The sequence below is a fragment of the Ostrinia nubilalis genome, chromosome 24 (assembly GCF_963855985.1).
Source record: "Ostrinia nubilalis chromosome 24, ilOstNubi1.1, whole genome shotgun sequence".
NCBI classification, from domain to species: Eukaryota; Metazoa; Arthropoda; class Insecta; order Lepidoptera; family Crambidae; genus Ostrinia; species Ostrinia nubilalis.
Window position 1 is genome coordinate 8,186,859 of NC_087111.1, and position 12,254 is coordinate 8,199,112.

At 40.2% G+C, this 12,254-nt stretch overlaps 1 protein-coding gene and 1 long non-coding RNA gene across 2 annotated transcripts in view; one reads left to right on the plus strand and one right to left on the minus strand.

The window, feature by feature from the left end:
• LOC135083758 (uncharacterized) overlaps positions 1-12,254 on the plus strand; it is an 84,195-nt gene that overhangs the window by 47,933 nt on the left and 24,008 nt on the right. The gene's annotated exons all lie outside the window — the stretch shown is intronic.
• The window catches only part of LOC135083747 (coatomer subunit alpha), a 31,656-nt gene that overhangs the window by 18,643 nt on the left and 759 nt on the right, over positions 1-12,254 (minus strand). The window contains exons 2-10 of the mRNA XM_063978487.1: positions 12,036-12,152; positions 11,450-11,686; positions 8,815-8,952; positions 8,105-8,268; positions 7,161-7,298; positions 6,843-6,926; positions 4,078-4,267; positions 2,199-2,351; positions 1,218-1,438 (exon numbers count right to left, since the gene is read on the minus strand). Coding sequence (XP_063834557.1) covers positions 1,218-1,438; positions 2,199-2,351; positions 4,078-4,267; positions 6,843-6,926; positions 7,161-7,298; positions 8,105-8,268; positions 8,815-8,952; positions 11,450-11,686; positions 12,036-12,152 — 1,442 coding nt within the window. The remainder of the gene's footprint in view (positions 1-1,217; positions 1,439-2,198; positions 2,352-4,077; positions 4,268-6,842; positions 6,927-7,160; positions 7,299-8,104; positions 8,269-8,814; positions 8,953-11,449; positions 11,687-12,035; positions 12,153-12,254) is intronic.

The window sequence follows — 12,254 nt, forward strand, 5'->3', positions numbered from 1 at the left end:
AGACACACAATATTAGAAGTGTATTTTTTTTATTTAATAATAAACTCTTAAAATAAACTCGTAAATATTGTATTCTTATTTAAAATTATTCATAGAAAACATTGGTTTTAGGCTTTACTTGCTTATTGTCAAGAGATGAGTGTCATGACTGTGGTAGTACTAAATGTATGGAAGAAGGAAACATTGAATTTTTGGATACATCCAGTTTATTATGTAACCTACTATCGATACCATTGGATAGAGCTTGTGAAGCACTTTTAGAATCAGTAATCAGTTTTACGATATCATGTGTAGTTTTTAAAATAATGTGACTTTACCAAATGTATGGAAACTGGAAATATTAAATTATCGGATAGATCCAGTTTATTCTGTAACCTATTATTAATGCCGTTTGATAGAGCTCATGAAGCACTTTCAGGATCAGTAACTAGTTTATTGATATCTTATATAATTTAGAAATAATCGAGTGAGATCACTTATCGTTTCCACCCTGTATAAACACTGGTTGCGGCGTGGAGTCGTCGAAGCTTCTCAGAGTAAAGGGTGACGGTGTGCCAGAGAAAAATGACCTTTAATACTTGTAATTAAGGCACAAAACTACTCACCCATCCTTACAGCAGTACTTGATATGATTCGCCGTGGTGTAAATGAACACTGGTTGCGGCGTGGAGTCTTCGAAGCTTCTTAGAGTAGAGGGTGACGGTGTGCCAGAGAAAAAGGACCTTTAAAACTTCCCATTAAGACACAAAACGACTCACCCGTCCTTACAGCAGTACTTGATATGGTTGGCCGTGGTGTAAATGAATACTGGTTGCGGCGTGGAGTCGTCGAAGCTTCTTAGAGTAAAGGGTGACGGTGTGCCAGAGCAAAATGACCTTTAATACTTGCAATTAAGGCATAATTTGACTCACCCGTCCTTACAGCAGTACTTGATATGGTTGGCCGTGGTGTAAATGAACACTGATTGCGGCGTGGAGTCGTCGAAGCTTCTTAGAGTAGAGGCTGACGGTGTGCCAGAGCAAAATGACCTTTAATACTTGCCAATAAAGCACAAAACTACTCACCCGTCCTTACAGCAGTACTTGATATGATTCGCCGTAGTGTAAATGAACACTGGTTGCGGCGTGGAGTCGTCGAAGCTTCTTAGAGTAAAGGGTGACGGTGTGCCAGAGTAAAATGACCTTTAAAACTCGCCATTAAAGCATAAAACTACTCACCCATCCTTACAGCAGTACTTGATATGATTCGCTGTGGTATAAATGAACACTGGTTGCGGCGTAGAGTCGTCGAATGCCCCGGACTTGACCCGGGCTCCTTCCGTCACGCTGCATAACTGTTCCAGCTTCTTGGTGCAGAGGGTGACGGTGTGCTTGCCGAGTAAAGCTACTAAAGACATGTCGGCGTTCCAGACTGCGTAGCGGCATTTGGCGATTTTCACCTAAAATAAATGAAATTGTGTTAAAAACTGTTTTAGCCGTAAACATGCAAATATTTGCCTTACAATCACTAAAAGACAAATTTGTGTACAATAGTGTGTATCTATCAGTATTGTCGCGGTTTCTATCTCCGCACCATGCAAACATTTCATTTTAAAACATTTGTGTACTTTAACATAGGTATTTGTTTGTTTTGGTCTAAGTGTTTTATAATAATGTGTTTGTAATTTAAAAAAAAACTAAGTTTGTTTATATCCGTTGTCCGCAACACGTCTTTGTCACAATTGGAATAAGGTTGTGTTGTTAACTTATTGGCCACTTTAGGTGTCACGAACTATTTGACGCTGATTGTACCATGAGCTGATAACCATAGTAAAAGCTCTGATAAGTTTGGGACTGGACGGCGCAGTGTAAAATGTGGAATAGAATAGAATATAATAGAATAGAATACCTTTATTCAGCATTAACATTTAGGTGCATACATGTACAGATGTTAAATATTACTGAGCCATGCTGAAAATGCGCCCGCTCAGCGAAAATCGTGACATGACACACACAAGTCGTCAAGTCACGAAGCTGGTTTTCAGCGGGTACCAACATGGGGGTTATTACGCCAATTAAGCGCCCTTTTGACAGTGACGGTTTATCAATATAAAATATTATAAAATTCGTGTCGATTCGTAACACTTCCTGGCAAAAAGGCGCGCAACAGAACGGTATTTATTGGAATGGAACGATATTTATTATTATTATTATACTCACGCTGGCAATGGTCCTCTTCTGCTGGACGTCCAACAGCTGCACACTATCGGGTTCGCGCAGCAGTAACATACCGGTGCCTGCGTACATGATCTCCTCGCAGGTAGGGGTCGATATCTTCTTTGAGACCTCGTTCTTTAGGTTCTTGATGACCAGCTGTTGAAGAAGAAGAATTATTTATTTATTCATTCAGGCATACACAACAGGTAACAAATCAAGGGATTCAATGATTAATAAATGTCGATTAACGCCCGTTTTCTATATTCAATCCGTGTCTAAATCCGGATTACAACTGTCACGTTGAATTCAGTTTTAGATTATATTTCCAAATTGTTCGATGCATTTACACATTAATATTGTTTAAATAGTCATCATAAACAATATAAAAATGTAAAAACATCAAAAACCGCAGATATTTTGGCCAAAAACATATTAAAATTTGACAGTGTCAACTGTCATATTCAATCAATGGATTGAATATAGAAATCCAGCATAAGTGATGAAGAAGTGGAATGAAACGAATTTAACCTAAAATAAAAGGAGACACCGAAGTTAGAGGGCTTCGTCGTAATAGTAGCACCGTATATTTATCGTAGTAGCAGCTAATACTGTAGCACTGTACCTTCGTTCGTTCGTTTCAGCCAAATGACGTCTACTGCTGGACAAAGGCCTCCTCCAAGGTTTTCCACAATGCACGGTCCTGCGCTGCCCGCATCCAGGCTCTTCCCGCGACCTTTACCAGATCGTCGGTCCACCTAGTGGGAGGCCTGCCCACGCTACGTCTTCCAGCCCGTGGTCGCCACTCGAGAACTTTTCTGCCCCAACGGCCATCATCTCTACGAGCTATGTGCCCCGCCCACTGCCACATGGTTTTAGCAATTCTGCATGTTTAGCAATTTCTTTTAGCAATTTAGCACTGTACCTATGCCGTAGTATTCTCTCTGCGTCGTAGTATTGATGCTTTGTTTGTGCGTCGTACATAGCCGTAGCTCATACCGTAGCACTGTACCAGTGCCGTAGCACTCCCGCTTACTCGTAGCAGTTTGTATACCGTAGGTCAGGGTTTCCCAATTTTTTTTGCCAAGGAACCCTAATTGATTATACTTTTCCTAGCGGAACCCTCGTACTACTCCGCCCGCACGCCCTGCCCCTCCCTTGTGCGTAAACAAGTCGGTGCGAGCGAACAACGTCGGTCACGAAACGTGGGATAATATTTTTTACGGAACCCTTGCGGCCTTTCCACGGAACTCCAGGGTTCTGCGGACCACCATTCGGGAACCGCTGCCGGTAACCTGTTCTTTGCCCCGTTGTGACATTTTGTTACAAAGCATGATGTGTCGTAGCACTGTATCTATACCGTAGCACTGAATCTATGCCGTAGCACTGTATTTGTGACGTAGCACTGTATCAATGCCGTAGCACGCCCTGTTAATCGTAGCAGTTGGTAAACCGTAGCACTTACTAACCTGGTTATTCTTCTCCAATGCCGCGAATCTGTTCCTAGCGACCCAGACAGCGGTCGTGGCCTGTCCTCTGGCCGGTTCTGCGGTGGCGGCCTCGCCTCCGTCTCGCGGCGCGGAGTACAACTCGTAAGAGCATACTGTAGCACTGTATCGCTGTCGTAGCGCTGTATCTATGCCGTAGCACGCTTTATTGGTCGTAGGAGTTCTCACTCACCTGATTTATCGTCTCGAGTGCTAAACGTAGTCGTAGCACTGTATTTATGCCGTAGCACTGAATCTGTGCCGTAGCCGTCTGTACATTAAAGCACTAACTATCCTGGAAATTCTTCTACAGTGGACTGATCCGTTGTTTTGTCGTAGCAGTGGTTTATGCCGTAGCACTGTATCTATGCCGTAGCACTGTACCTATGGTTACTAACCTGGTTATTCTTCTCCAATGCCGCGAACCTATTCCTAGCGACCCAGACAGCGGTCGTGGCCTGACCGCGAGCGGGTTCTGCGGTGGCGGCCTCGCCTCCGTCTCGCGGCGCGGAATACAACTCGTAGGAGCTCGTATCGCCGACCCGCCAGTTGACTAGCACGCACCATTCGGCGTGGTTTAGGGACATACTGTAAAAGAATTGAGGGTTAAAATTGGGATTTGTATCTTCATGTTTTTTTTAAAGAATATTAGTGATTTGTGTAATACGGATACAAAATAATAGTTCCGTTAACCACTCTTGTTAGGAGTGGGTCACCTGACTACAATAGTTCAGTGGTCATTAATAAAATGTTATCTACACTAATATTATAAAGAGGAAAACTTTGTTTGTTTGTTTGTTTGTTTGTTTGTTTGTTTAGTTGTAATGGATAGGCTCAAAAACTACTGGACCGATTTTAAAACTTCTTTCACCATTCGAAAGCTACATAACTCACGAGTAACATAGGCTAAATTTTATTTTGGAAAACAATAGGGTCCCGTAAAATATTTGGGATTTTCATAAGACGTGGAAAAGCGCCATCTATCGTCATTGCTTAAAATCTTCTTGCGCCTGACAAAAATTTTTGAGGTACGTAAATATTCATGAAGGCAAAGCTGTCAAACGCCATCTATCGACATCATTAGTAAATTAGTAACTAAATATTACATGTACTATGAATAGCGCTGTTCGTAAATAATATTGAAAATTTAATAAGTAAAGATACATATTTTATGTAATTGAACCATTCACTGTATGTACCTATTTGAATCATTCACTGTGTTTAAACGAGCAAGGCAAAGTGTTAATTAGGGACTTTTTACAAACTTCCTTGCAAATTCTTACTATGTGCCGCCATCTACCGAGATGAATATTAGGGTACGGTTCAGCGGCGGACAAATGGGATGGGCGCGTGGGCGATTGTAGTTAAATAGGATAAGAATTACTTCGTTTTTATTTTCTGTATGTAATTTGTTAGTTTTTTGGTAGGGTCTTTATTTTAATTACTTAGGTTGGTAGGTACTTACTTATTTGATTTTAATGATAATTACTATAGGTACGTATAATTTTAGTAGAAAGAAAGGTAATTGAATGACTAAGTGACTCACTCACTCATCACGAAGTCTCAGAAACTACAAGTCTCACTGGCTGATCAAAGCCAGGTGATCAAAGTGGAATACACCTCCTTTTAGAACGTAGGGAGTCACTAAGACGAGCAAAATTCAACCCTTAATATGGGAGTTAAAAAGGGGGTTGGAAGTCTGTATTGCAGTCCTCGGTTTTTAAAGTAAGAGACTTGAAAGTTAAAATGTACGCTCACTATGATCTCTAGATATTGTGGAGGTGTACATAATATACTGTTCGGTACACTGTGGTACTGTGTACACATCGGTTTGCTGACGATATTGTGGTCATGGCAGAATCGTTGGAAGATCTTGGAACAATGCTCGAAGACCTTAATCGATTTTCCCAACAGATAGGCCTGAGGGCGAACATGGACAAAACGAAGCTTATGTTGAATGTCCATGTTGCGCCCTACCCAGTTTCAGTTGGGAGCTCAATTATCGAGATTGTCGACAAGTAGGTATGTCTGTCTACCTCGGACAAACGATCCAGCTAGGTAGGTCCAATTTCGAGAAGGAGGTCAATCGTCGAATCCAACTCGGCTAGGCAGCGTTCGGGAAACTAAGCAACATCTTTTCGTCCAAAATTCCTCAATGCCTGAAGACTAGAGTGTATAACCAATGTGTGTTACCAGTGATAACTTATGGCTCGGAAACGTGGCCTCTCACTATAGGCCTTATACAGAAGCTCAGTTGCACAGCGTGGTATGGAGAGGGCTATACTTGGTGTTTCTTTGCGAGATCGAATCAGAAATGAGGAGATCCGTAAACGAACCAAAGTCGCTGACATAGCCCAACGGATTAGCAAGCTGAAGTGGCAATGGGCAGGGCACATAGTACGCAGAACTGATGGCCGATGGGACAGAATGGTTCTGGAATGGAGGCCGCGTACCGGAAAACGTAGCGTGGGACTTCCACCTACAAGGTGGACTGACGACATCGTAAAGGTAGCAGAGAAGCGCTGGACGCAGGCCGCTTCCAATCGATCAACATGGAAAGCATTGGGGGAGGCCCATGTTCAGCAGTGGACGTCCTATGGCTGAAATGGTGGTGGTGGCGGTGGTGGTACATATACTGAAAATGTATCATTAGAAATCAACCACGGGGGCTAAGAAGATAAAAGGAGGGTTGGAAGTTTATATTATGAAAGTCCTATGTGTTTAAAGTAAGAGAGTTGAAATTTAAAATGTATGCGCTATAGATGCTAAGAGCGGATTTTACGAAACTCCACCCCTAATGGAGTAAAACGAGGTCCACGCGTACGAAGTCGCGGGCGGCCGCTAGTAATAAATAAAAACGAAATAGTAGTACTTAGTATTAAATTAAAGTACAGATAAACCTTGCTAAGTATCATAGTTAGCATTTCATAGAAGTCGTTAAAGAGCTAGATGAAACCAAACGTACTAAAATCGGAGATATTTTTTTTGTTAATCTTCTCCACGTGGAATCTAGCCTCTACACAAAAATAGTTGGTAACTATTTTTTTAATAAGATTAAGAATGGTAGCAGTAGCACAATTGTGGAAATCATTGGAGGAGGCCTATGTCCAGCAGTGGATGTCCTATGGCTGAAATGATGATGATGATGAAGAATGGTAATCACCTGTAAGGCTGATGTCGACCTCCTCCCTTGATCTGCATCACCGCAGAGTCGCGATTTGTCGCCATATCTAGCTTGCGTAGTTGCCTGAAAAAAAGTCAGAATCATAAACTTACTATTCTTATACCATACTTTATTTATCTCAAGAATATTTTAGCCGAAACTATCATCAGTATTTTAGTTGTTAAAAACCTTAAATTCAAGTATTCAAACTTTTCAGACAACATTTGTTAACAGTTTTAAAAGGTGATGATTATAGAGATCAAGGTTTTTTTTTATTTTATTTTAGACCAAATTAGAGTTCAAAATCCATTTGCTCACCTGTCCTTGATATAGAACAGTATGTTGTTGTGCACAGCGTACGCTGGCCTCTCTCGCTGCAGCTTGAACAGCACCATGCCAGCGTCGTGACCCGCCGCAAACAAGTTCAAAGACGGGTGGGAGGCCAGCACCCAGTATCTGGTAAGAATTAAAATGTTTAGTTCGTTATAAGTTGTAATAATGTGCAGGGAATGGCTGCGAAAGATCGCGAGCGGTGTTCGGCGAATGGTTGCGAACGAACGCGAGAAAAGTTCGGCGAATGGCTGCAAACGAACGCGAGCAGTTCGGTGAATGAACGAGATCAATGTTCGGCGAAAGAGTGCAAACTAGCTACGAATGAAAGCGAGCAATGTTCGTCGAATTTATTTTAACTAATTAATTAGAATTTCAATTTCAATTTTTTTATGTTACTTTGTACGTGGCCATCATTGTATAGACAGGACACATGCTAAAGTAACCGTTCTCTAATCAGTGCTAGGGGGGATAAGTGATTGCGCAATGGAATATTAGTAGCCTTATTGTTCCGGCAGACTAAAAAAAACACCACCTCTTCCCGTGTATGTCATAAAGCGAGGTTAGCAAGAGGTGCTAGTATAAGCAAGAAAACTTGCAGAAGTTGACTTCCGCAAGCTGTCACCACTGTAAATCTTGCAGAAGTTGGCTTGCCACAGCTATTTACAATCCGGTAAACAGCTTGCAGAAGTCAACTTCTGCAACTTTCTGCAAGTTTTATTGCTAGTTTAAACTTCGCTTATGACACGTTCGACTAAGGTAGAATCATATAATTAAAGAAATATGCGCACATTAGGCCTTTCCCAACCCGTCTGGCCAGAGTGAAGAGTGTAATTTGCCTCTGATAAATTACGAGAGGGTCGTGTTCCTGCAGTGAAAATTAAAAGACCTAATGATTATTATGAAGATGACGATGACGATGGTCTACTCACCGCTCGTGCTCCCTTCGGAACGTGTGCAAACAAGTCCTCTTGGTCATGTCCCACACTCGCACGGACTTGTCCTCGCTGTTGGACAGGATGAGCTCGTGACGCGCGTGGAACAACGCGCATGACACGTTGTTGTAGTGCCCACGGCACGTGTCCACTTCCCACGCCTGGGAATACAGTTTTGTTATAAGTGAAATTACTATCTAAAGCAAAAAGCCTTCTAGAAAAAGACGACCGCAAAACCATAAGAACGCTTTAAAAAAAGACAATCGAAAGATGTCCCCTGCTGGACAAATACCTTTTTCAAGGGTTTCCATAATGATCGAAAAGTCAAAATCTTTACTCTTATCATTTCTTTAATCTTAATTTTTTTTTGATAATTTACTGTTCTATGATGATGACACCGAGGCGAACGAAATACTTAAATATATCCACACTGACTATAAATTATCTATTCAAAAGTAACTTACACCTGGATCAACATATGAAATAGTTGCAATAAAAGAATTTTAACAGTTGCGATCACTTAAACAATTATTTTATTGAAATACATAGAAAAGCCGCTTCCCAATGATTAAGTTTTATTTTATAATTTTGCCAGTTGTTTTAAAATTAAGTTTTTAAGAACAAAATAAAGTGTTGTTTTAAAAAAGTTGTGATTTCGAATTATTGGGGAATGGTGTCAAAATGGTCTATTAAAAAATGCTGGTTACCTTAGCATCGTTCATCCGCCACAGCTTAACTTGCCGGTCATCGGCAGCAGAGACGATCAACGGCAGTGAGGGATGGAACGCTGCCCAGTTGACTCCGCGGTCGTGTCCTTCTAGCACGTGCTTCACGACTGCGTCGGCCTGTGGGGATAGGAGCAGTGAGATGTTGAGCTTTTTGAAGGAGATGGTTGAGGGGTTAGTGAGATATTGGGCCTTTTGAAGAGCTCGATAGGCGGATCAGTGAGATAGTGAGCCTTTTGAAGAGGGTGTGAGGGGTTTGTGAGATATTGAGCCGTTGTAGGGGATGGTAGAGGGATTAGTGAGATATTGAGCCATTTGAAGGGGACGGTAGAGAGATATGTGAGACATTGAGCCTTGAAATCAGTGAGATATTGGGCCTTTTGTTGGGAATGGTTAGGGGTCAGTGAGATATTAAGATACTTTTTGGGGGTGGATGAGAAATCAGTGAGATATTGGGCCTTTTGTTGGGGATGGTTAGGGGTCAGTGAGATACTAAGATACTTCTTGGGGGTGGATGAGAAATCAGTGTGACATTGTATTGAGTCTTTTTGTAGGGGATGAGTAAGGGGTGAGATTTTGAGCTATTTGTAGGGGATGGATGAGGGATTGGTGAGATATTGGTCTTTTTGTGGGGAAAAATTGTGAGTTCAGTGAGCTATTGAGCCATTTTAGGAGTGCAGAGGAATTTTCTATTTCAAAAGGTAAAAATATAAATCATTAAAATGTTATTTTAGATAAATATGTACATAAATTTTATCTAATTTAATATGAATATAACGTGAGCGCAATTTCCGAATTTGATTAAATAGATTGGACTTCAATTGATCAAGTAAAAATATAATCCCACCAAAAACATTCTGTAAAAAACTAGCCAAGTCTCGATGGAGCTGCTTGTTTATCTCTAAAAAGTAATGAAATCTAGACAAAGTCGTGCCAAGTCTATGGTTCCTTACTGCGATTTCTTTATTATTATAGTTAATGTTGTGTGACTTGGCCGTTGAACAATCTTTATTAAGATAATCATACAATAAGTATTATTGAAATACGCAGCTTTATTAAGCCTACAATTGACTGGTTATTGAATCAACGTTTTCCAAGTGGCAATTTTCCATCGCCAATGGGTAGCGGTTCTGGCGACAGATTGGTGCAATGGTGTCATGGATTACCTGGTTTTGTACCCTTCAACGGCCAAGTCACACAACATTAACTATAATAATAAAGAAATCGCAGTAAGGAACCATAGACTTGGCACGACTTTGTCTAGATTTCATTACTTTTTAGAGATAAACAAGCAGCTCCATCGAGACTTGGCTAGTTTTTTACAGAATGTTTTTGGTGGGATTTCACTTCTTTTTGTAGAAAGGGGCAAAATTATTTAACGTCGTCGTTTTATCGACATTTTTTACGATATTAAACACAAATAAACTCAACGACCTTTAAAATGGACAACGAATCAGAATTGTTTTAATAACATAACCTTAGCGAACCTTACAATATAATAAACGAAATCAACGAAATGCAAATTACACAACATTCAACTTAATCGACGGGGGGCTCTAGAAAGGAAAAAAATCTGGACACCGCTTGCTAGTGCTAGCGCCATCTAGCGGTGAGCGATACAGGCGAATACCACGGTGCCGGAGTAGTATTTATTATGAATGTGGTGTTACTCCAGATCTTCGATTTTCCTAGTTTTTATAGTTTTCCCTTTATGTGGCCATTAAACCCTAACTCTGTACCAAATTTCAGCTCTCTGAGTTTATGGGAAGTACTAGTTCTATTTTGATGATTATCAGTGAGTGAGTGTCGTAAATGCGAAACTTTGCTTTCGCTTAACTTCGGAACTAAATGACCAACAGACTTGAAATTTTGGATTTTAAGTACGTGATTATAGCTTACTAGATGACGAAAATTTCTGCGTTCTGGTCTTATCCAGAGGTTCTCAAATAGGGGCCTGAAAATGCGGCGAAATGGTTCCAGTAAAGGATGGTACGGCAGTGTTTGCTTCGCGCTCGACTTGGCGGGGGCACTGCCGTGCCCCCAGATATGAAAATGACAACATAGTTATACTGTTACAAACCTATCGCGGATAACATCTGTAAAAGAATCAATGACAAGGATGACGCATTCACAGGCAGGATGATGTAATTATACCTAATAACAACCAACAACCTGAATGAAAAAAAAAATGAGATGAGCCTAGCTTAGAACCTAGTTTAACATTTTTTAATAAATAAAAATATAGGGTTGTGGAAAAAACAGAAAGAATAAACTCAATGCCAGTAAATATTAATGACTAGATAAGGAAAAACTATCGAATGAACCAAAATGAATAGTAATGAATGATAAAAAAATTAAATTGATTGATAAAATGGTTCAGAGAAATAGATAACATGTTCATTACATTTTTATGCATTATTTTAAGAACTTATTTATTTTTTTTAAATATGAATGAGTTCTGTGATGCCTGTTATAAATTAATGCACTGAAAATATTAAAAAAATAATTATCAAGCATTACACAGCTTCAGAAGTACCAAAAATTACCAGTGATGACAAGGCAGCCCAAATGATGATGATCCCTGTTTAAAAAAAAAAAGAATATCTGTACATACAACCTGTCCAAATAGGTCAGTCGCTTGTGGGTTCCTCAAATGGTCGGCCAAACCAGCCGGTCCGGGTGCCACACTCTTCTTACGAAGACCAGAGAAGTCCCAGACGCGGACGGACTGGTCCAGCGAGGCGGAGACCAGTAGATCTTCGGTGGGATGGAACTGTGCGCACATGACGTAGTGGTTGTGACCGGTGAGGACACTGATGCACTGACGAGATTGCCAGTTCCATATCCTTATTGTCTGGAAATAATGTTTCTAATTAGATTTTTGGTTGTACAAAATATTCTAAGTAGATAAACTAACATGGAGATATGACGAAATGGTGATAACACCATTTTAAATCTATTGAAAAAGGTGTGCATGGCTGTAAATATTCAAAACTCATAAATAAAGAACAAAATAGCAATTTTACCATAGCTTATGACTAACAATTTTTATCTTATTTTCAAAGAAAGATATATCAAAAATTTAGGGACCAAAATGTTTTTATGTACAACATTTTTTGAACTACACTTCCCATGCTTTCTTTTGTTTTTTTATGGTATTTTTTCCCTTTCCTTCTTTATATCTTACATTACTAATTACATACCTGGTCATCTGAAGCACTCAATATCCATGGGTACTCATGGTGGAAAAATGTTGTGCGAATGTAGTCTAAGTGCCCCAGTAGGGTGAAGAGGCATCTTCTTTGCTTGTAGTTCCATACCTGAAAAAAATATAGTAGTAAACTTGAGATAAATTACAAATGGAGTACAATATGATTTATTTGACTGTTTTTACACATGTATAAGTCTTGAAATATTTCAAG